The sequence below is a fragment of the Periplaneta americana genome, chromosome 5 (genome assembly GCF_040183065.1).
Source record: "Periplaneta americana isolate PAMFEO1 chromosome 5, P.americana_PAMFEO1_priV1, whole genome shotgun sequence".
Classification (NCBI taxonomy): domain Eukaryota; kingdom Metazoa; phylum Arthropoda; class Insecta; order Blattodea; family Blattidae; genus Periplaneta; species Periplaneta americana.
Genome location: NC_091121.1, coordinates 4,904,126 through 4,929,471, shown reverse-complemented (window position 1 = coordinate 4,929,471; position 25,346 = coordinate 4,904,126). Strand labels below are relative to the sequence as shown.

The window sequence follows — 25,346 nt, the reverse complement described above, 5'->3', positions numbered from 1 at the left end:
ATGAAAATTGGAATATAAATTAAGTTCGTTGTAACTTAGATTATAGGCTATATGGCATTCAAAATACGTTATTTAAAAGGGGGGTTATAAGGGGGCCTGAATTAAATAAATCGAAATATCTCGCTTATTATTGATTTTTGTGAAATATGTTACATAACAAAGGTTTCTTTAAAAATGATTTCAGATAAGCTTTATTCTTTGAACAATTTTGATAGGGCTGATATTTAACGAGATAAATGAGTTTTAAAATTAAAATAACTGCCATCTAAGGCGGTGTATTGAAATAAAAAACAAATGACTTCGTCTATAAGGGGCCTTGGACACAACAATCGAAAGCTATGAAACATACCCTACAGACAATGTTTCTGTGTTTGTATGAAGTAATATCGGAAGCTAAATTAACCGATTTGTATAATTAATTATTATTTCATCATTGGAAAGTGTAGTTTCTCTGGATGGACAAAATGCTATAATGTTATTACAGTAACTTGTGAGTGAATTGAGGACAGGTAAGGTTAAAATAGATTCTTATGCACAGAAAACTTGATAGGTTATTCTGTATATTCATTTCCTGTATTTCTTAAAATAATGTTTATGAACATATTCATTTGTATCTCAGAGAATTAACGAACAACGAGAGTGTATTGATTTAGTATGCAGTAATAGTACGTTAGCTTAGCAATCCATTATTTTATAATTCAAATTTTAACTATGCTCAATTGAATCGTGTTAAAATACATAAAATACATATGCAATAAATACAATGCAAAAAAATTGGGTAATGAGCCAAGCAGATTATGTTGCGCTGTTGTAAAAGTTGTTCCTCCTGAGATTGAAGAGCTCCCACAACAAATTAAAAACTTTCTAATTCGAGTACATCCGTTATCAACACACTTTTTCATAATATAATATAATATAAACATAATAATAAATCTGTAGCCAAAATTATTCTGTTAATTTTCGCTTTTCCAAAAATAATTGGTAATAACAATTAAGAAACATGTTAAAGGAATTGTCATTGCACCAAATGAGTGTTCTCTGGATCAAAATTATCGCATTTTAATATTTTAAATACAATTTAAATTAAGTAACATATTAAACGATTTATCCTTCTATCAAACACGAATGTTCCCTGGATCAAACGTCCTATTTTAATTATGTAATTACTTTATATTTATTTCTAACGGGTGCAGCGGAGCGCACGGGTACGGCTAGTACTGAAATATATTAATCAAGTTTCGGTTATAGATCTGCCCTTTTGTGCAAGAGGTATCGTATAAAAATATTTTATGAATGGTGGGGAAGATATAAATTTCAAGCACTATCTAGAATTAACTTTGGCCTTTTATGCCAGTTACCGTGTTTAATAGCTTATACTTTGCTCTAGTTCTATGTTACAATATGGAATGGATGTAATTACGAAAGCCACTCTTAACCCACTAATACTACTTCAACAATTTCAACTTTGTAGAATTTATCTATACTAATAATAAATCTATAGCCAAACTTTTTCTGGTAATTTTCGATTTTCCAAAAATAATTGGTGTTAACATGTATAATTAACCATCCTGAAACCGAAAATCGCTTTTTTGAAATTTTTGTTTGTATGTCTGTCTGTCTGGATGTTTGTTACTTTTTCACGCGATAATGGCTGAACCGATTTATACGAAAATTGGAATATAAATTAAGTTCGTTGTAACTTAGATTTTAGGCTATATGGCATTCAAAATACTCTATTTAAAAGAGGGGTTATAAGGGGGTCTGAATTAAATAAATCGAAATATCTCCCTTATTATTGATTATCGTGAAAAATGTTACATTACAAAAGTTTATTTAAAAATGATTTCCGATAAGTTTTATTCTATGCAACATTTTGATAGGACTGATATTTAATGAGATAAATGAGTTTCAAAATAACAATGCGTTTATTATTGCCACCTATCGGGCTGTAATGAAATAAAACAAATGACTTCGTCTATAAGGGGCCTTGGAGGACAACAACACACGGAAGCTATTAATATACAGAGAATGTTTCTGTGTTTCCATGAAGTAATCTCGGAAGCTATTTAACCGATTTATAGGCCTATAATTATTATTTCACCATTGGAAAGTGTAGTTTCTCTAGATGGACATAATGCTATAATGTTATTACAGTAACTTCTGAGTGATTCGAGGACAGGTAAGATTAAAATAGATTCTTACTCACAGAAAACTTGATATTCTTTCGAAATATTGTGTAACTTGATTATTGCAACTTTATTTGGCCCACATAAAATACTCTGATTTTATACACTTAAGTTTCTTTTTGTTCACAGAACATAATAGTTAAGAGTTTTGTCGTAAAGATGAGTATTTTACTGGATCAAAAATACAGCCCATAATAGTCCTAAATAAGCATTTTACCATAGACCTCACTGGAGCTGAGATATTTTAAAAGGTGTCCCGAAATGGCGTTCCTGCGCTCATAATTTACCCATATTCGTTTCCTGTGTTTCTTAAAATAATATTTATGTAGGGTACCTCATTTCTTTATTTGCATAAACAACAACGAGTTGGCTCAGACGGTAGACACGCATTCAGGAGGTTCCGGGTTCAAACCCCGTGGTCGACCAATCTGACTGGGATTTTTCATGATTTCCCTTAGTCATAAAGGCAAATGCCGGATTGGAAAGATACATGCCATGATTCATTATTGCCTCTATTACCAGTATCAAAAACATTAAACTCGACCTGGTTGGCGAGTTGGTATAGCGCTGGCCTTCTATGCCCAATGTTGTGGGTTCGATCCCGGGCCAGGTCGATGGCATTTAAGTGTGCTTAAATGCGACAGGCTCATATCAGTAGATTTACTGGCATTTAAAAGAACTCCTGCGGGGCAATATTCCGGCACATCCTGCGACGCTGATATAACCTCTGCAGTTGCGAGCGTCGTTAAATAAAACATAACATTTTTTTAACAAAAACATTAATCAAACTCTATAATCAGTTACACGAAAACAAGCCATCTGCAACACACAATAGAAACAGTAATTCAATAAGAGTAAAAACGGCCTACTGATATACCCACATATTCTAAACTCGCGACATGACCACAGGTTAATGCGTGAATAAAATAAAGTTAACAAACAAAAAGAAAAAGATGCACAGTAAGATTAACATAAAAATTATCTCCGTACACAGTCAACTCTTTTAACTTGGAGTGATTTATTAAAGGATGCATTCAAGACTAATAAGAAAAACGTTAAACGAATTATCCTTGCACCAAAAACGGATGTTCTCTGAATCAAATGATTATATTTTCATTGTATGCATGTAATAACAATTAAGAAACATGTTAAATTAGTTATCATGGCACCAAATGAGTGGTCTCTGGACTAAAAGATCACATTTTAATTATTTGAATACAATTTAAATTAAGTAACATATTAAACGAGTTATCCTTCTATCAAACACTAATGTCCCCTGAACCAAATGTCCTATTTTAATTATGTAATTATTTTATATTTATTTCTAACAAGTGCAGCGGAGCACACAGGTACAGCTAGTTTATAATAAACTAATTATATAAATTGATGTTATTAACTTATTTTCATAAAAACCGGGAACGTTTTGTAACAACATATCGTTACAATTATTTTACTAGATGTTAAAAGAACAAAGGTGTAAAACTAGTACAGAAATGAAACAGGGTGCAAATTTAGGCACAAAACATTAGAAAAAATACAAAAATGTAAAAAGATAATAATAAATCACATCCAATTAATAATGCTAATAATAAGAATTTTAAGAGAAAAAATAATATTCATCTTTTGTTTCAATCTAACAGAAATTTATTTCTAACGCCCTGTTTTAACTTGCAAATAGTTGTGGACAATGGTTCTTCATTTTGATACTACGCATCGTTTTACAGTTTTTTCCCTTTTCCTTTCCACTGTATCTCCGAGCACGAGCTATGCTCAATCGGAAGATTAGATACTTTGCCTTTTTATATTTTTATTATTCAGTTAGATTAGATAGTCGTTATAAGTTAATTTCTTAAGTTAATTATTTATCTATGTTCACGTTTAAGTGCTTGTAATTGTGTGCTTGTGTTCTATATCAATGACTTTTTGTATAATAATTTACTTGTGTTAGTATCTTTATTTAAATATAGTGGGGAATTCCATCAGCACTTTACAACGTAGGCCTACCCTACGGTACTTATCTTTAACTGACGTCATCTACCATGAAATACACTCGTTTTAGGACATATGTTCATATTATGACCTCTTTTGTTCCCACTCCTGTCAGAAATCATCTCCTAAAGTTTGTCCATACATTTTAAGTTCACCCTGTATAGGACACTCAAAGGTCCAAGGAAAGCCTAAGTGTGAGCCAAGCCAGAACACTGGACTTACCGTTAGCCAAGCTGATGTATTTGATTCGATCCACTGAACCGGAATGGATATTTCCGCATCAAAGTCATTGAAGAATGAGAGTTCGAGACTGGGTTCCTTAGCAGAAACCAGAAAAGTCGAGTACTCGTTTAGTCCCAAGAAATCAGCGCTTCCTGGAACATAATTTTGTACCTTTATCGCGTGTTCATTTTCTAGTTTCGTGATAACTCATCCACTACTCTTATCATGCATTTCTTCGTTTTAATATTTGAAAAACACATTTTGTACTTCTGTTACAATGGGGCTGAGTAATCTGAGTCCAGAGTAGTTGCTTCCTTACTCCCATATAGGTAAACTGAGTCCCCAGGTCATAAGGATCCGAATCGCTAGGATCATAAGGGTATGGGTAAACTGAGTCCTCAAGATCATAAGGGTATGGGTAAACTGAGTCCCCAGGATCATAAGGGTATAGGTAAACTGAGTCCCTAGGATCATGAGGATATAGGTAAACTCAGTCCCTAGGATCATAAGGGTATGGATAAACTGAGTCCACAGGATCATAAGGGTATAGATAAACTGAGTCCCTAGGATCATAAGGGTATGGGTAAACTGAGTCCCCAGGATCATAAGGTTATAAGTAAACTGAGTCCCCAGGATGATAAGGGTATAGATAAACTGAGTCCCTAGGATCATAAGGGTATGGGTAAACTCAGTCCCCAGGATCATAAGGTTATAAGTAAACTGAGTCCCCAGGATCATAAGGGTATGGGTAAACTGAGTCCTCAAGATCATAAGGGTATAGGTAAACTGAGTCCCCAGGATCATAAGGGTATGGGTAAACTGAGTCCTCAAGATCATAAGGGTATGGATAAACTGAGTCCTCAAGATCATAAGGGTATGGGTAAACTGAGTCCTCAAGATCATAAGGGTATGGGTAAACTGAGTCCTCAAGATCATAAGGGTATGGGTAAACTGAGTCCCCAGGATCATAAGGGTATGGGTAAACAGAGTCCTCAAGATCATAAGGGTATGGGTAAACAGAGTCCTCAAGATCATAAGGATATGGGTAAACTGAGTCCTCAAGATCATAAGGGTATGGGTAAACTGAGTCCTCAAGATCATAATGGTATGGATGAACAGAGTCCTCAAGATCATAAGGATATGGGTAAACTGAGTCCTCAAGATCATAAGGGTATGGGTAAACTGAGTCCTCAAGATCATAAGGGTATGGGTAAACTGAGTCCTCAAGATCATAAGGGTATGGGTAAACTGAGTCCTCAAGATCATAAGGGTATGGGTAAACTGAGTCCTCAAGATCATAATGGTATGGATGAACAGAGTCCTCAAGATCATAAGGATATGGGTAAACTGAGTCCTCAAGATCATAAGGGTATGGGTAAACTGAGTCCTCAAGATCATAAGGGTATGGGTAAACTGAGTCCTCAAGATCATAAGGGTATGGGTAAACTGAGTCCTCAAGATCATAAGGGTATGGGTAAACTGAGTCCTCAAGATCATAATGGTATGGATGAACAGAGTCCTCAAGATCATAAGGGTATGGATGAACGGAGTCCTCAAGATCATAAGGGTATGGGTAAACTGAGTCCCTAGGATCATAAGGATATAGGTAAACTGAGTCCCCAGGATCATAATGTTATAGGTATACTGAGTCCCTAAGATCATAAAGGTAGAGGTAAACTGAGTCCCTAGGATCATAACGGTATGGGTAAACTGAGTCCCCAGGATCATAAGGGTATGGGTAAACTGAGTCCTCAAGATCATAAGGGTATGGATAAACTGAGTCCTCAAGATCATAAGGGTATAGATAAACTGAGTCCTCAAGATCATAAGGGTATGGATAAACTGAGTCCTCAAGATCATAAAGGTATGGGTAATCTGAGTTCCCAGGATCATAAGGGTATGGGTAAACTGAGTCCCCAGGATCATAAGGTTATAGGTAAACTGAGTTCCTAAGATCATAAAGATAGAGGTAAACCGAGTCCTTAAATTCATAAGGGTATGGGTAAACTGAGTCCCCAGGATCATAAGGGTATAGGTAAACTGAGTCCCTAAGATCATAAGGGTAGAGGTAAACCGAGTCCTTAAATTCATAAGGGTATGGGTAAATTGAGTCCCGGTATATTTGATTTATTATGCCGTTAGGTATCGAAGAGAAGGAAGATTTTTTGTGTGATAAAATGGCACAGCGAATCAAGATTCGCAAGATTTCAATTCGTGAAATCAGTTTCAAGTTCCTTCCTACACCTTAAAATAATGTAAAGGTTTGGCACTTTCCTAGACGATCTTAAAGCGAAGAGACAAAACCATGTCTTTAACCATAACATGTAACAATTTTTAATCACACCAATCTACTACTAGTTGGTTACCAGTTCCAAGTCTGGAAAAAGATTTTGTCATTAGGGAATTTAGTCGTGACTGAGTTTTGCCCTTTTTTGTAAGGGACACAGATTACCTACACTCCTTTTTGACAGAGACTCAGTTTACTGCATTTCTCACGGTACGGACTGACTTTACGAACTCCTGTTACAATCCACTGATTTTCCAGTATTCCAGTCATCTTACTCACTCCCTCACTCAAAGATTAGGCACTGATTTTCTGTGTTAGACCACAAAAGTGATAACCTTGTGGTTAATACAGACGTGGACAAATTATTGGACTAAAACGTTTTTCTTAGTAACATAATATAATTCATCATATCAACTATCAAATAATTCATAGAGTCTCTATTGTTGTAAATATGATTGTTTACATCTTCTGGTATATTTTCCCAATGGTTAAGTATATTTTGTCTGGCTGTGTTGGTACTACTGGTGTTTTAGTTATATACTGCAGAAGATATTCAACAGTCTGTTCTCCCATGGCCTGCAAGAAGACCGGACATGAACAAAATTGAAAATGTGTGATCTATACTGAAGAAGAAAGTGAACAAAAAGAGGCTTACAACAAAACATGGACTCATTTAAGCACTGTCTGATATCTGGCTAAATGATGCTGATATTCAAAGGAAGCGTCAAACTTTGGTTTCCAGCATCCCTTACAAAATCAACGTGTTAATAAAGAATAAGGGAAAGTTCACAAAATTTTAGTAACCTCCAGACTAAATTTTCTGTTCATTATTTCTGTGCAAAATACATTTTTGTTCATTATTTCTGCCCTTAAATACAGCTTTGTTGCACATATAATTAATTTAGTCTAATAATTTGTCTACGTCTGTATTGTGATTGAAAATGTATTTTTAATTTAAGAGAATAGTTTATTTTAAATATTAATTTCGGGGATCAATGAAACGATATAACATTTCTTCTCTGAATTTTTAAGAAGTGTGCCTTATTTTATATTTTTAAGACCAGTATTTTTATTACATTAGGCTTATCAAATAATAGAATTAACATGAACTAGATCATGAAATTAGTACACCAAAAGGTATACTAAAAACTATAGACTTTTGTGACGTCACGCTCTTGAAGTAAACAGTTTAAAACAGAAGACGATAGCATTACGATAGTCGTTACTCAGTGACTCGATAACTGTTACGAGAGTGAGAACCAAGTTATAAGTATTATACCGGGTGTCTAAAACTATTTTGTCAAAATAATACAGATGGTAGAGAAGACTGAGTATTTTGAGGTAGGCAACCAACGGCCGGAAATGACTCTTTCAGGTGCCACAAAATCGTGAATAAGAAATAAGTCAGAGAAAAGTTTCTGTGAGCTGCTTTGCTTTTCATAGCAAACAATTACTTACGGCCTTTGTCGAGATGTAGTGAAGCTAGTTTGCAAAACAATAAAATAAACGCCAAAGATAACGTGAACCCTGATCCCTAGTTACGTCTACTTTCCTGCTTGATATCACATTAACAATTATATTCTTCACCTGACATAATTAGGAACATAAAATCCAGACGTTTGAGATGGGCAGGACATGTAGCACGTATGGGCGAATCCAGAAATACGTATAGAGTGTTAGTTGGGAGGCCGGAGGGAAAAAGACCTTTCGGGAGGCCGAGACGTAGGTGGGAAGATAATATTAAAATGGACTTGAGGGAGGTGGGATATGATGGTAGAGACTGGATTAATCTTGCTCAGGATAGGGACCGATGGAGGGCTTATGTGAGGGCGGCAATGAACCTCCGGGTTCCTTAAAAGCCAGTAAGTAAGTAATTATGTTACCTCGAATGTATTCAATTTCCTCTGGTGTGAACTGTGGGAGACGAGACTTCAGAAATCCTTGAGCGAGACTCTTGTCGCCAACATTGTCTTTGAGCACTTGTGGATAGTCGCCTTCTTTGCTGAAGATAGGATGGCAGTACAGTCCGGCCTGGAAGTGTATTTACAATATATAGCAGTAATAAGTCACAATAAGTTAACTGAAGGTAACACTACTAGCTGGCCTTCGTGGGCCTTATCCTTACCGAAGGATAAAGAACGCAGGTCCAATTGTCTGTATCTCCAGTTTTTTTCCTTTATTATTATTATATTCAGAAGGAATGCATGGAAATGGGAATTACCATCTGGGAGGAACTAGCAAATTACAGAACAGAGTGGAAGCGTTTTGTGAAATCGACATGGAGTCGATATTTATTTATTTATTTATTTATTTATTTATTTATTTATTTATTTATTTATTTATTTATTTATGTATTTGTTTATTTATTTCCTTTCTTTCTTTCTTTCTTTCTTTCTTTCTTTCTTTCCTTCCTTCTTTACTTATTTATTTATTTATTTATTTATTTATTTATTTATTTATTTTCTTTCTTTCTTTCTTTCCTTCCTTCTTTACTTATTTATTTATTTATTTATTTATTTGTTTGTTTATGTATTTGTTTATTTATTTTCTTTCTTTCTTTCTTTCCTTCTTTATTTATTTATTTGTTTATTTATTTATTTATTTTCCTTCTTTCTTTCTTTTTTTCCTTCTTTCTTTCCTTCTTTACTTATTTACTTATTTATTTATTTATTTATGTATTTATTTATTTTCTTTCTTTCTTTCTTTCTTTCTTTCTTTCTTTCTTTCCTTCCTTCTTTACTTACTTATTTACTTATTTATTTGTTTATGTGTTTGTTTATTTATTTCCTTTCTTTCTTTCTTTCCTTCTTTATTTATTTATTTATTTATTTTCTCTCTTTCTTTCTTTCTTTCTTTTTTTCTTCCTTTCTTTCTTTCCTTCCTTCCTTCTTTACTTATTTATTTATTTATTTATTTATTTATTTATTTATTTATTTATGTATTTGTTTATTTATTTTCTTTCTTTCTTTCCTTCTCTATTTATTTATTTACTTTCTTTCTTTCTTTCCTTCTTTTTTTCCTTCTTTACTTACTTATTTACTTACTTATTTATTTATGTATTTATTTATTTATGTATTTATTTATTTATTTTCTTTCTTTCTTTCTTTCTTTCTTTCTTTCTTTCCTTCTTTCTTTCCTTCTTTACTTACTTATTTACTTATTTATGTAGGCTATGTATTTATTTATTTATTTTATTGCTAGTAAGTTTGAAATGAATACAAGTTAATACAATGTAAATGCTCATTCACAAAGAAAATTAAACATAACGTAAGCGTTAACTTAACGTTACAGTAAAATCAAGAAGTCATACCATCATTCACGATGGGAACATTAACATAACAGCAAACATACTTGGTAACCGTGGAAACATAACAACGACGCCATTTCCTCATATTCTGTCGCATACTTCAGCGCTCCACGATTGTGTTCTGTTTGTAAATCACATAAGCATAAGCATGAAAGTTTGGAGTTTGCAAACTTTCATGTTAACGTCTTACGTTAATGTTTAAGTCAATGCTTATGTGAATAATTGTGAATGATCCCATTTGGTAGCCTGGGCGCAAACTTCTACTGGGTGTTCATTTCAAAGTGTGTCATGACGTCACTGTTGTTGGGTCACCGATTTGAAGCGAGTTTCAGTTTATATGTTAGAGAAGTTGCCTATTATTTAAGGCGTTCTTCAATCTGAACTTGAGAACGTGTACGGTATAACTTGAACGTCGTAGCAACAGATGGCGGTCTGTACGGTCTGTGTGCTACCATAACCTCTTTCGAACTGTGTTTTGCGCGGCCAAGTCGTACGCAGGGTATTTGTTATCATCGGTTGCGTACGGTAACATTCCACAACACAAATCAAACGCTCCGTGTCCATGTTGACCGTCGAAGTTAATGTCAACAAATACGTAAGTAATCGTCTTAACCCTCTCCCCATATCCCGACAGTACGTATTTCCAAACAGTTCACATTCCTGCCACTACCGGCGTTACCGTACGTATCGGCACGTACTCTTCAGAATGAACACCGTACTTGCTAGCCAACTTCTCTGCCTCTTAGATTATACACCTGAGCTGCGGAAGTGTAGGAAGATTGAATTCTCTAGGCTCATCAGCTAGCCACATGACGGCATACAGCGAGCCAAGACACATTTTGAACTGAACACCCAGTATGTTTATGTTACGGTTATGTTTAATTTTCATTGTGAATGGGCCTTGAGATAAACTAGCCAACTACTGAATGAGCAAGACTCGTGCTCAGGAGGTGATTCATTATCTGTTCTCTAACACAGTTTAAACACGAAAATTGAACGGTATACCATCTGTATTCCTTCTTAAGAACAATGTAATGGCAATGACCTTCAACAAACCAGGTGAAGGGACTGTTCAGAGCAACACAACTTAATGTGTACTGCTTGCTGATTGCAGCGCTGCACGATTCCATAATTAATGTATTTCAAAATTCATGTTTTCTGGAAAACTGTTCAAAACACAGGAAAATGACATTCGATTTTTTTTGTTGCTCTTTACTGAAGGAATCATGGACCAGAATTAATGGCATTACTTACTCTGTATATATGTTTTGCTCATACGTTACTCATAACTTGGTAATTTCGAGAAATTTATTTTTATTTATTTATTCATTTATTTATTTATTTATCTATTTATTTAACCTGGTAGAGATAAGGCCATTAGGCCTTCTCTTCCCCTCTACCAGTGGATTACAATTACAGTATTAAGAATAGAATTACAATTATAATTACAATTAATATTAAATTTACAAATACAATAAAAATCAAAGTACTAAAAGATTAACTGATTAATAAAAGCTAGACAGTTTATTGTAAAAGTTAAGAAGAGAGAAGCATTTCTTATATTGATTAAGTACAAATTAAACCTACTCTACGCAGTAAGAAAATGCTTAATTAGTTTGCTTTTGAACGCTACTAAATTCCGACAGTCTCTGATGTCACTGGGTAGGGTATTCCGCGAGAGCGAGATTGTGTATGATGATGAATACGATGATGTCTTATGTGTTGGTATGGCTAGTATGCGGCTATTTTGCGTGCGTGTGAAGAGATTATGATATGATGACAGGTAACTGAAACGGGAGGCAAGGTAGGTAGGTGTAGAGGTGTGAAGGACTTGGAAAAGGAGAACAAGAGAATGAAAATTTCTACGTTCGTTAAGCCGTAGCCAGTTTAGAGTTTGGAAGGATGGGGGTAATGTGGTCAGCGCGACGGACATCGCAGACGAAGCGAACACAAGAATTATGAACACGTTGTAATTTTTGCGACGGGTTGACATTGAGGTCAGTCAGTAGAAAATCACAATAATCGAAGTGGGGCATTACTAGTGTTTCCACTAGTATTTTCTTGAGTGATAGCGGAAGGAATTTTCGAATGCTGTTAAAGGAATGTAGTTTAGAAAGCATTTTTTGGTAATATGGGTTACTTGGTTATTCCAGTTTAAATGCGTATCAAAGTAAACTCCAAGGTTTTTAACACAGGAACCAAAAGGGATTATTGTGTCGTTTAACTTGACTGGAAGAGCAGGAGTAATGTTGCATAATAGACGTTGATGTCCCACTAGGATTGCTTGTGATTTTCTTGCATTGAGAGGCAAACCAAACTTTCTGGCCCATGCAGATATAGATTCAAGGTCCTCGTTAAGATTTTGTATTGCGTCATTGAGTGAGAAATGTGTTCAGCATGAATGAAATTCAATAATGAGTTTCAAATAATAATTCTCAAATGAGTCACAAATAGAAAATAATAAACTGTGTTTCGAATCAAAGACCTTATGCATAGTAAACTAAATTACCGTTCGTTCTATTCTTCTGACCGGGGAAAGGCCTGTTGGGCAGTCATAAAAGCTGATGAGAGCTCCTTTATGAAATTACAGTTTAAAAAATTGACTGACTTTCTACGCTTATAAGTTACTGTCTTTGAATCTACTCTCCAAAAACCTAGAAATTAGTATGGATTTAAATAACACGAGTGGCTTGTGCATCAAATGCTGCAAACTAAGTTCATTAGATGTTCAAATAAACGCTTTTCAGATTTATTTTCAATGAAGAATACCAGACACTATGAAAGTTATTTGCTTCCATAATAATGAAACATACTCCCTCTGAATGGTTTTTATGTCAAATACTTTATCTTGAACCTATGCATCCTATGTATCTTGAGTTTCAACGCGAAAACGCAAGTAAAAATGTCAGAGCGATCAGTGGGTTTTTCATGTGGGAGTAAAGCAATAGCTATTTCAGGTCATTGTGGATTGTAAAAGTCAGGTTTGCTATGCTTTCGAACAATAGACATAGCATTTTGGTATAGCTGCTGCATGTAGAGCTTGAAATGTAGAGGGTAAAATCATTTTATCCCGCTAAGAGATTTTGCTGAAATGATCGGGAGACTACAAAATTTTGTTGGCTTCTTATTTTATCAGTAAGCAATACCTTTCGGTCTTTCTTTAGGAACTGTAATTTTTGCGCTCTCTCGAGCCAATACCGAAGAGAATGACGCATAGAAGTATCTACACCACACCGCCATTAAGTATATGAAAAAGACTCAACCCCACTTGATTAATAACTATAAAAATATTTGATTTTTAATAACAATATTATTATCTTACTTAAGTTTTGTAGTTATATATATGTAATAGCTGCCACTCAGTAAATTATAGAAATGAAGATCTAATTTAACTCATTCTCTATATTTACTTATATAATCCCAAAACGTTTCACTTTAATATCATCAGTATAGCATTAATATGTATAATTAATGAAAAATAGTCACATCATGGCATTAACTGTAATGAAATTTCATTTCTAATGGTAATAATGTCATCAAACCACCTCAAGTTGTGTAGATTTCAATATCCAATACACAGCTGTACTCAGAAAATTATACACCGCAGAATCAGACCTGTAAATTACTTTTACTAAGTCTTGAAGTTTTTAATAACCAATTTAATTTGAACTCTAAATGTGTCAGCAATCCTGCAGGTCATGGCCTTCGTGTAATAGCTATTGTTTATTGTAGTGTGTGTTTTGTTTTATTCTGAAATCACGGCCGTGCTGAAATGTGTATTAGTTCTCAAAACTGAAGAAAGATGGATTTTAGAAAATAGGAAAATAATGTAGGAAAATTGATATTTCACTGAAAACTACTATTTTTCTGAAAAACTTTGGGTTCCAAGCTTCAAAATGAGGGGTCGTTTATTAAAATCCGTTCAGCAGTTTTCCCGTCATTTTCATTGCCAGTTCTAATTATATATATAGATATTAATTTCCCTTTGGCAACCTTCTTTTGTCAGTTTCAAGAAATCGCGTAGGCCTATATAAGATATGATTGTCACTTATTTCACATACTGTATGTTGTAAAGCCAATTCTGCTGCTTTTCTATCTGCACTGGAATTTAGATTCAGTGCCTCACTCCACATGATCGGAATAGTCAGGCTCACTTTCCCTGAAATGCAGGAAACGTTAAAAATTAACACACAAACAAAATTAATAATAATAATAATAATAATAATAATAATAATAATAGTCCGGGAAGGGGACACTAGAAAAGGACACATTACGACGCTACCCAAACAATAGAAGAAATAGTACATTATGCAACGAGCCTATAATGGTAGTAATTAAGACGCGAGTATGTTTGTTTATAATTTTCATACGAGCGTCTTAATTACCATTATAGGCAAATTTCACACGACCTTTTATGCTCGACCATATTTCTAACTTGAAATTATTCATAAGTATTCATGTTATGGTTATGTGAGGAGCGGAACTAACCTGGATTGTGAGATGTGCGCAGACGCGAAAGTATTGATTTTTTCCGAGGCACGAATGTCTTTGGCCTTGATATAATCTAGAGAATAACATGAACATTAGTCTTGATATAACCTGGAAATTGATTTAGAATTGAAAAACGAGATGACAAATTGAATTTATTTGAATATTAGTTATAATTAACGCTAATTATTATAGTAACAGAACATAACCTTCTGCGACAGTATTGGATTTCCAGCCTCCGTGACTTTTCGCTAATTGTCTTTCGATTGCATATCCGAGAATAATCGACACTTGCGGTTTTATAATAGTACAATGGTGATTTCTCATTGGCTGAACAATTGAAGTATAATGAATAGGTGTACTTTAATGAGGTGCAATAAAGGGCTACTACCAGGTGTATAATTACTACATTTCGGCATGGTCGAGCATAAAATAATAATGTTAATTCCTCTGAAATACTGAAACTGATTCAATTTTTATTTCTCTTATATTCCTCTAGTTAAATCTAGAAGAAATTAGTTATTCTATTTAGTGTCCCAATATGCAAAAACCTATTTAAGGGGAGAGGATGGTATTTTTTTAAACTTTTTCCGTATTTGTTGTAAAATATATATTTGTTTTGTATGTATAAGGATATACATAAATATACTTGGACTTCTCCAGATGGATTGACACACAACCAAATAGATCACATCTTGATAGATAAACGGAGACATACTAGTATAGTAGATATTCGAACTTTCAGGGGTGCAGACTGTAATTCTGACCATTATTTGGTGATTGGAGAATTAAGAGAAAGATTATCAGTAGCCAAGCGAGTAGAGCAACAAGTTAATATTACTAAATTCAATGTTTTGAAATTAAAGGACGAGGAAGCTAAGCAAAATTATCAGGTCGAAATTTCGAATAGGTTTGCCACTTTAGAAAGTTCCGACGAAGTTGAGAAAGAATTAGATGTTAATAGCGTGTGGGAAAATATCAGAGATAGTATCAAAATTGCAGCTGAGCAGAGCATAGGTTATTATGAAACTAAGAAAAAGAAACCGTGGTTTGATGAAGATTGTTGCATGGTAGTAGAAAGAAGGAAACAGGCAAAATTGAAATTCTTACAGGATCCAGTTGAGGAGAAGAGAGATAATTATTTCAATGAAAGACGGGAAGCAAGTCGTACACTTAGGAATAAAAAGAGAGGTTACTTGAAGGAAAAACTGAATGAGGTAGAAACAAATAGTAAGAATAAAAACATTCGAGATTTATATAAGGGTATAAAGGAATTTAAGAACGGATATCAGCCAAGGGTAAACGTGATCAAGGATGAGAATGGTGACTTGCTTGCAGACTCTCCATCAATCCTAAACAGATGGAAAAACTATTTTGCGCAACTACTAAATGTACATAGGGCAAATAGAAATGATCGGGACGAAATTGAAATACAAACTGCTGAGCCATTTATACCCGAACCCACGCTTTCAGAAGTCGAAATTGCGATAGAAAATCTGAAAAAGTACAAGTCTCCAGGTATCGATCAAATTCCAGCAGAATTAATACAAGAGGGTGGAAGTGCATTATATAGCGAAATTTATAAACTTGTACTTGCTATTTGGGAAAAGGAAATTGTACCAGAACAATGGAAGGAGTCCATAATTGTACCTATTTTTAAAAAGGGGGACAAAACCAACTGTGGTAACTTTCGAGGAATATCACTTTTGTTGACGTCGTACAAAATTTTGTCCAATATTCTTTTGAGGAGATTAACTCCGTACGTAGATGAAATTATTGGGGATCATCAGTGCGGTTTTCGGCGTAATAGATCGACTATTGATCAGATTTTTTGTATTCGGCAGATAATGGAGAAAAAATGGGAGTATAAGGGTACAGTACATTAGTTATTCATAGATTTCAAAAAGGCTTATGACTCGGTTAAGAGGGAAGTATTATATGATATTCTTATTGAATTTGGTATTCCCAAGAAACTAGTTCGATTAATTAAAATGTGTCTCAGTGAAACATACAGCAGAGTCCGTATAGGTCAGTTTCTATCTGATGCTTTTCCAATTCACTGCGGGCTAAAGCAGGGAGATGCACTATCACCTTTACTTTTTAACTTCGCTTTAGAATATGCCATTAGGAAAGTTCAGGATAACAGGCAGGGTTTGGAATTGAACGGGCTACATCAGCTTCTTGTCTATGCAGATGACGTGAATATGTTAGGAGAAAATACACAAACGGTTAGGGAAAACACGGAAATTTTACTTGAAGCAAGTAAAGCGATCGGTTTGGAAGTAAATCCCGAAAAGACAAAGTATATGATTATGTCTCGTGACGGGAATATTGTACGAAATGGAAATATAAATATTGGAGATTTATCCTTCGAAGAGGTGGAAAAATTCAAATATCTTGGAGCAACAGTAACAAATATAAATGACACTCGGGAGGAAATTAAACGCAGAATAAATATGGGAAATGCGTGTTATTATTCGGTTGAGAAGCTCTTATCATCCAGTCTGCTGTCCAAAAATCTGAAAGTTAGAATTTATAAAACAGTTATATTACCGGTTCTTCTATATGGCTGTGAAACTTGGACTCTCACTCTGAGAGAGGAACATAGGTTAAGGGTGTTTGAGAATAAGGTGCTTAGGAAAATATTTGGGGCTAAGCGGGATGAAGTTACAGGAGAATGGAGAAAGTTACACAACACAGAACTGCACGCATTGTATTCTTCACCTGACATAATTAGGAACATTAAATCCAGACGTTTGAGATGGGCAGGGCATGTAGCACGTATGGGCGAATCCAGAAATGCATATAGAGTGTTAGTTGGGAGACCGGAGGGAAAAAGACCTTTAGGGAGGCCGAGACGTAGATGGGAGGATAATATTAAAATGGATTTGAGGGAGGTGGGGTATGATGATAGAGACTGGCTTAATCTTGCACAGGATAGGGACCGATGGCGGGCTTATGTGAGGGCGGCAATGAACCTTCGGGTTCCTTAAAAGCCATTTGTAAGTAAGTAAGTAAGTATGTAGAGAGCTCATAGCTGTAGCAACTCAACCAAATATAAATATTTTAATACAAACAAACATTAATAATATAATAATAATTGTCCCAAAAGGGAACACTAGAAAAGACACATTATGACGCTACCCAAACGAGAGAACAAAAGAATATTAAGGATTGGACATGGGAGGAGTGATAGTAGGAGAAAGAAGAAAAAACTCCGTAAGATTTGCAGCTGATATGTCGTTGTTACTAGAAGAAGGAACGATACTAAGGGATATGCTACTGGATCTAAATGACAGCTGTGAGCAGTATGGGGTAAATATTTTTTAAAAATAATTTATTGATCGATCAGCGCATTTAGCGCTATACAGATCATTTCTAAAAAATATAAATACAATATATGACACTGAATTGAGGGCAGCCTAGATTGGGCTCCTCAATGAACAAAAATAATTGTTAATACATAATTATTTACGTAGGTTGGTGTGATGATAAATTTTGATTATAATATAAGGTCCATTGGAAGTCGGCTCTTGATTCTGGTGGGAAATGTGGACTTCCTTCCGAGAGAGTAGTGGATGGCGCCTGGAACATTTTCTAGGTTGTCATAGAACTTCTTAGCTTGTGAATGAATAAACTGTTTGATTGTGTCAATACCAGCTTCTCTGTGTAGTTGGTTGTTACGGACAAACCAAGGAGAATTGAGTGAAATTCGTAGGACTTTATTTTGAAATGACAGGATGTGTTTAATTTCACTTATTGCAGCTCCTCCCCAGACAGGACAGGCATAAAGCAGTAGAGGTCGTAATGGGGATGTGTAAAGTAGCATGCAATTTTGTAGCTTTAGAGATGATTTCTTGTTGAGGAGCGGATATAATTCAGCGAGTCTTGAGTAGGCCAATATAAGTTTGTTGTTGATGTGATGTTTCCATGATGGGATAAAGATAAATGCCAACAAGACGAAGACCATGGCTATCGGAAGAAAAATAAAGAAGGTAAACGTACAAATTCTAAATGAGGCAGTAGAGCAAGTGGACAGCTTCAAATACTTGGGGTGTACTGTAAGCAGTAACATGAGCTGCTGCCAGGAAGTCAAAAGAAGGATAGCAATGACAAAGGAAGCTTTTAATAGAAAAAAAAGAGCATCTTCTGCGGACCTCTGGAAAAAGAACTAAGGAAGACACTAGTGAAGTGATTTGTGTGGAGTGTAGTATTATATGGGACAGAAACATGGACATTACGATGAAGTGAAGAGAAACGACTAGAAGCATTTGAAAAATGTGGATATGAAAGGGAATGGAGCGTGTGAAATGGACAGACGGTATAAGAAATGAAGCTGTGTTGGAAAGAAGGGTGAAGAAAAAATGATGCTGAAACTGATTAGGAAGAGAATAAGGATTGGTAGGGTCACTGACTGAGAAGAAACTGTCTACTGAAGAATGCACTGTAAGGAACGGGGAACAGGGCGTTATACCTGAAAGCTTGATTTGAATAATACACGTCACTGTTCGTTAACAGAAAACCATAATTTAAGTCACACAGAATTAGCGTGTACTTAATGTTGGTTGCTTGACGGTTGTCAGCCCACTTTGAGGTCTGTGGATATAGAGCGAAAAATTGGATCGGTGTCTGGTAGAGTTCCCGGGTAGCTCAGTTGGTAGAGCGTTGGTACGTTAAACCAAAGGTCCCGGGTTCGATACCCGGCCCCGGAACAATTTTTCTCTAGAGATTATTCATATAAACTTTGCAGGGAGTTATACCTGAGAGCTTGACTTGCTTGATTTGTAACAGAAGAAGTGTTCGAGGCGGAAGATATCAGATAAACGACATTATGTACGGATCATTAGATGATTTGCGGAGACAAATACGAAGGCAGAAAATAGGAAATATTGGACAATGTTAAGTTTACAGTGAATGACTTGCACTTTGGCAGAAAACTAGGAGTAATAATAATAATAATAATAATAATAATAATAATAATAATAACTTACTGGCTTTTAAGGAACCCGGAGGTTCATTGCCGCCCTCACATAAGCCCGTCATTGGTCTCTATCCTGAGGAAGATTGATCCAGTCTCTATCATCATATCCCACCTCCCTCAAAACCATTTTAATATTATCTTCCCATCTACGTCTCGGCCTCCCCAAAGGTCTTTTTCCCTCCGGCCACCCAACTAACACTCTATATGCATTTCTGGATTCGCCCATACGTGCTACATGTCCTGCCCATCTCAAACGTCTGGATTTTATGTTCCTAATTATGTCAGGTGAGGAATACAATGCGTGCAGTTCTGCGTTGTGTAACTTTCTCCATTCTCCTGTAACTTCATCCCTCTTAGCCCCAAATATTTTCCTAAGCACCTTATTCTCAAACACCTTTAACCTTTCACAACCATATAAAACAACTGGGAAAATAACTGTTTTATAAATTCTAACTTTAAGATTTCTTGACAACAGACTGGATGATAAAAGCTTCTCAACCGAATAATAACACGCATTTCCCATATTTATTCTGTGTTTAATTTCCTCCCGAGTATAATTTATAGGCTATTTGTTACTGTTGCTCCCAGGTATTTCAATTTTTCCACCTCTTCAAAAGATAAATTTCCAATTTTTTATTCCTATTTCGTACAATATTCTGGTCACGAGGCATAATCATATGCTTTGTCTTTTCGGGATTTACTTCCAAACCGATCGCTTTACTTGCTTTAAGTAAAATTTCCGTGTTTTCTCTAATCGTTTGTGGATTTTCTCCTAGCATATTCACGTCATCCGCATAGACAAGAAGCTGATGTAACCCGTTTAATTCCAAACCCTCTGTGTTATCCTGAACTTTCCTAATGGCATATTCTAGAGCGAAGTTAAAAAGTAAAGGTGATAGTGCATCTCCTTGCTTTGGCCCACAGTGAATTGGAAAAGCATCTGACAGAAACTGACCTACAAGGACTCAGCTGTACGTTTTACTGAGACACATTTTAATTAATCGAACTAGTTTCTTGGGAATACCAAATTCAATAAGAATATCATATAAAACTTCTCTCTTAACCGAGTCATATGCCTTTTTTAAATATATGAATAATTGATGTACTGTACCCTTATACTCCCATTTTTTCTCCATTATCTGTGGAATACAAAATACCTGATCAATAGTTGATCTATTACGCCTAAAACCACACTGATGATCCCCAATAATTTCATCTACATATGGAGTTAATCTTCCCAAAATAATATTGGGACAAAATTTTGTACGACGTCAACAAAAGTGATATAATAATAATAATAATAATAATAATAATAATAATAATAATAATAATAATAATAATAATCCAGAACTGAACTTTTAATTTCGCTATGAATTACACGGAATATAGGTCATCTCCCCATTTATTGCCCGTACGACAGAGTAACTATGACATATGGTTCGAGTGTTTTGAGAATCAGCACCGACTACCCATATCCATAACGTTCAGACGACTTCGTGAATTTTCTTGAGAGCCGAAGCTTAGCTATGAAATCTACACCGCTGACACTCACTCATTGCTTAACTGCAGAACTAAAATGGGGTAACTCACCCTTCTGCACGGAGCGATACTTCTTGTCGTACAGTCTGTAAGCTCGCCCATGCGCTTTAATCATGTTGTGTGATGACATATAAACTCCAATTCCTGAAAGATTTGTTGCTGGAGCCATTATTGCATATTCATACCCATTCGCCAGTGTATATGGCTCATTTATAGTTAACCACCATTTCACCTGGTAAAATATAAAGAAGTATTAACATACTCTAATAAAACAGCACAGCAGTTGTTTAACAGAGTTATACAGAGTGAGCCAAATAAACTTTTACAATTTTAATGAGTTGTAATTTCCCTCTGGAAGCTAGTATAAAATTGAAATTGAGTTTAATGATCTCTATAACCTACATCCATTGTTATTTATGATGACTATTGTTGGCTATTAGTAATTAGTTTTTGTCTATGGCAAGAGAGCTGGAGACAACTGGCTCGCTCCTCAGGGAGAGTACAAGAAACAGACCTGCAAAGTATCAAGATTGTGTTGATGTTCGAGAATCGTATAGTGAACTCACCAAAGAAATCATGTAACTTATAGCCAACGCATTTGGTGATCGCCTAATCTAAAAAAAAATCGGTGGCCCCCCAGGTCACCGGACTTCTTTTTAGGAGGCTAAATTAAGGACAAACTATACAAGAATAGACCGTGGTCACTTGCTGAACTCCGTGACATTTCCAGCATTTATTTTGAGTAATCCCCCATAATTACTCTGTAATTCGGAAAATATTGCACACGTTTTCTATTAATTGTTGGTTCGGAAGTTATAAGTCATTTAAATGTTAAAGATTTATGTGGATCGTTCTCTATATTTAGTAATTATTACTTTCTCGTTATAGATAGAAAGACGAAGCAATATAATGGTTGCGGAAGAATCTATTTTAAACTTTACATGAAGAAAAATTTATAACATGCAATGAAAGTGGTTTCTGAAATATCATCTATCTATTTGCCGTCCCTTAAAGTAATGCAGACTTTCTTACGTTCAGTATAAGATTCACCTCGTTTGGGAATGTCGAACTTAAGATGTAACAGTAAGTTTTCAGAAAAATAAGCTTAGTTTTTATTTAAATATTTATTTTTTTCCCAAAAGTGTCCCCTAATCTTTGTTCCCAGCAGTGTGAAATTTTCTCTAAATGATGGACACTCGCATTTGTATTTCTCGTACTTAAAACAACCTTATGACGGTGTGCCTCAAACATTTTCAGAAATATATAGTCTACTCTTTCTAGTCAGTAGAAATGTGACGAAAGAGCTTTCAATAGCGAATCATATTTTCGCACATGTACTGTCGTCCGTTCGCCTACGTCGCATCCCGGTTTCCCCTACTCGCCCCTCTGTAAAGGCTAGTGGCTGGACTGTCTTAGCTCTTTTCTGAAAATATTAATTTCTGTTAGGAATTGGATGTCTACGTAATATTATACAACTGTTTAAAATAATATAAATAAAAGAGCCTCTTTAAGCAATCAACTGTCACGTGAAAAAATCCCAATTATTATTCTATATCTTCAATATTTACAAAATATTTCATACAGTATACACTGAAAATAGCACAAATATCTAATGATTTTGTATTGATAAGTTTAAAGCCGTAAAAGTTTGAAAGTTCAATCATAAAAAACTCTGTGACGTTTAATTATTTCCAGGGAAAATAAAAACAAGGAATCAACAAAAAAATATTTCTTGTTACAGGAGCGAAACCAAGGTGTGTGTTTTGAAGACTGATCGTTGACAGTTTGAAGGTAAGAATAAAAATACGATTACAACTTTATTGACTTCTTTGATTCTTCAGTGAGAGATATTATTTTATGTTAAATTACAAAAGCTTAAATACCCTGTCTCCAAAGTTCTTGAAAAGACAATCCGCATATTCTTCGAAGTAGGGTACTATAGCGTCACTCGTCCATCCACCAAATCTCTGCAGCTCAGACGGAAGGTCCCAATGAAACATTGTTACCTGTAACAAGAGAAAATAATATGTTTCATCTCAAAATGCATTGTATTCGTTCTTAAATTAACTAGAGGTTTTACATATGCATATCTCTCAAAATTCATTGCTTTACAAAATCTTCGTCTTCTTGGGAAACTTCCATATCCCAAACCTACAGTAGGTTGGAAATGTTCTCTTTCCTCATTAATCCCTTAATGACACTACTGGTTGTTTTCCGGAGTATATAAATAAAAATTATAAAAAATATTTACTTATGTAACTACAAAAATAAATAAATAAATAAATAAGAAATTAATAAAGAAATATAGAAAGAAAGAGAAATAAATAAATAAGTAAATAAATAAATAAATAAGAAAGAAATTAATAAAGAAATAAAGAAAGAAAGAGAAATAAATAAATAAATAAGAAAGAAATTAATAAAGAAATAAAGAAAGAAAGAGAAATAAATAAATAAATAAATAAGAAAGAAATTAATAAAGAAATAAAGAAAGAAAGAGAAATAAATAAATAAATAAGAAAGAAATTAATAAAGAAATAAAGAAAGAAAGAGAAATAAATAAATAAATAAATAAATAAGAAAGAAATTAATAAAGAAATAAAGAAAGAAAGAGAAATAAATAAATAAATAAATAAATAAGAAAGAAATTAATAAAGAAATAAAGAAAGAAAGAGAAATAAATAAATAAATAAATAAGAAAGAAATTAATAAAGAAATAAAGAAAGAAAGAGAAATAAATAAATAAATAAATAAATAAATAAGAAAGAAATTAATAAAGAAATAAATAAAGAAAGATAAATAAATAAATAAATAAATAAGAAAGAAATTAATAAAGAAATAAAGAAAGAAAGAGAAATAAATAAATAAATAAATAAATAAAGCTGGTAACTTCATGCGTGAATTTTCAACAGAATTATTATAATAATTGACAAAATTTCGGAGGAAATTAATAAAAAAAATTCCATGTTGGAGGAATTTTCTGTGATTTATCCAAAGCATTTGACTGCATAAATGAAAAAATGCTGCTAGACAAATTAGATTATTGTGTAATTAAATGCGTTGCACTCCAATGGTTTCACTCATAATCTCATAGATAGAAAACAATTATGAAACTTCTTCGATATGGGGAACTATTAATGGAATTCCATAAGAATTAATATTAAGTCCTGTACTATGTCTAGTGTTCTTGCCCTATAATAAAATACGTATACAGGTTATCCCATATTGTTTACAAATGACACAAGTATAGTAATTACAAGCAATAACTTCAACCTTCCAATCTTCAACAGAGACAAATTCTCCTCAAAATATGTGATTTGTTCTCAGCCAATAAATTAATATTAAATTTAATAAAACTACCATAATCCAAATACTTCCCAAATTAAACCTTGCAAATTTCAAGTCCAATAATTAACAACAGGTCCCTAATAGTGTATTCTTTACCTGACATAATTAGGAACATTAAATCCAGACGTTTGCGATGGGGAGGGCATGTAGCACGTATGGGCGAATACAGAAATGCATATAGAGTGTTAGTTGGGAGACCGGAGGGAAAAAGACCTTTAGGGAGCCGAGACGTAGATGGGAGGATAATATTAAAATGGATTTGAGGGAGGTGGGATGTGATGATAGAGAATGGATTAATCTTTCTCAGGATAGGGACCGATGGCGGGCTTATGTGAAGGCGGCAATGAACCTTCGGGTTCCTTAAAAGCCATTTGTAAGTAAGTAAGTATGCTTAGAATAATAATAGGTAACAAATCTAGGGAATCGTGTAGGATCATTTTCAAAGACCTACAGTTAATGCCCATGGCTTGTCAGTATATTCTTTTATTAATAAACTTGCTCGTATGTACTCGTGAAAACTTTGTAATTAATTCAACAGTTTACGGCATAATTCGAGTCAATAAAATAAATGACTTTCATACTCCATCGGCAAGTCTATCGTCCTATCAAAAAGGAGTGCGTGTATGATAGTAAAAATTTTTTAACAGTGTTCCTATGGATATAAAAAATCAAAATCAAAACATAAGATTATTTAGGCCCAAATTAAAGAAGTGCCTAATTTCTCACGCCTTCTTTTCTGTAAGAGAATTTATGACATTGAACAACGCTTTATGAATATTTCTGTGATGTATTAAATAATGATACTAACTCTTTGTGTTGTACTAGTAGACTATATTGTCAAGTATTTTGTATTTATTTGAACTAGACTGTGACTATAAGTAAGACTTCCTTGTATTATTGAGATTTTTTTTCAATATTCCATATTCTAGCTGTGAAGCGATGTACGAATACCATGGAATGTTAATAAATACAATACAATCACATAGCAAAAGGAAAAATATG

At 34.3% G+C, this 25,346-nt stretch overlaps 1 protein-coding gene and 1 non-coding gene across 2 annotated transcripts in view; one reads left to right on the top strand and one right to left on the bottom strand.

Annotated features, from left to right (window-relative positions):
* LOC138699421 (myrosinase 1-like) overlaps positions 1-25,346 on the bottom strand; it is a 63,197-nt gene that overhangs the window by 8,057 nt on the left and 29,794 nt on the right. The window contains exons 4-8 of the mRNA XM_069825282.1: positions 22,883-23,005; positions 21,051-21,231; positions 14,053-14,150; positions 8,568-8,715; positions 4,398-4,549 (exon numbers count right to left, since the gene is read on the bottom strand). Coding sequence (XP_069681383.1) covers positions 4,398-4,549; positions 8,568-8,715; positions 14,053-14,150; positions 21,051-21,231; positions 22,883-23,005 — 702 coding nt within the window. The remainder of the gene's footprint in view (positions 1-4,397; positions 4,550-8,567; positions 8,716-14,052; positions 14,151-21,050; positions 21,232-22,882; positions 23,006-25,346) is intronic.
* TRNAN-GUU (transfer RNA asparagine (anticodon GUU)) lies at positions 19,119-19,191 on the top strand. The gene has a single exon. It is a non-coding gene; the product is annotated as a tRNA-Asn (tRNA).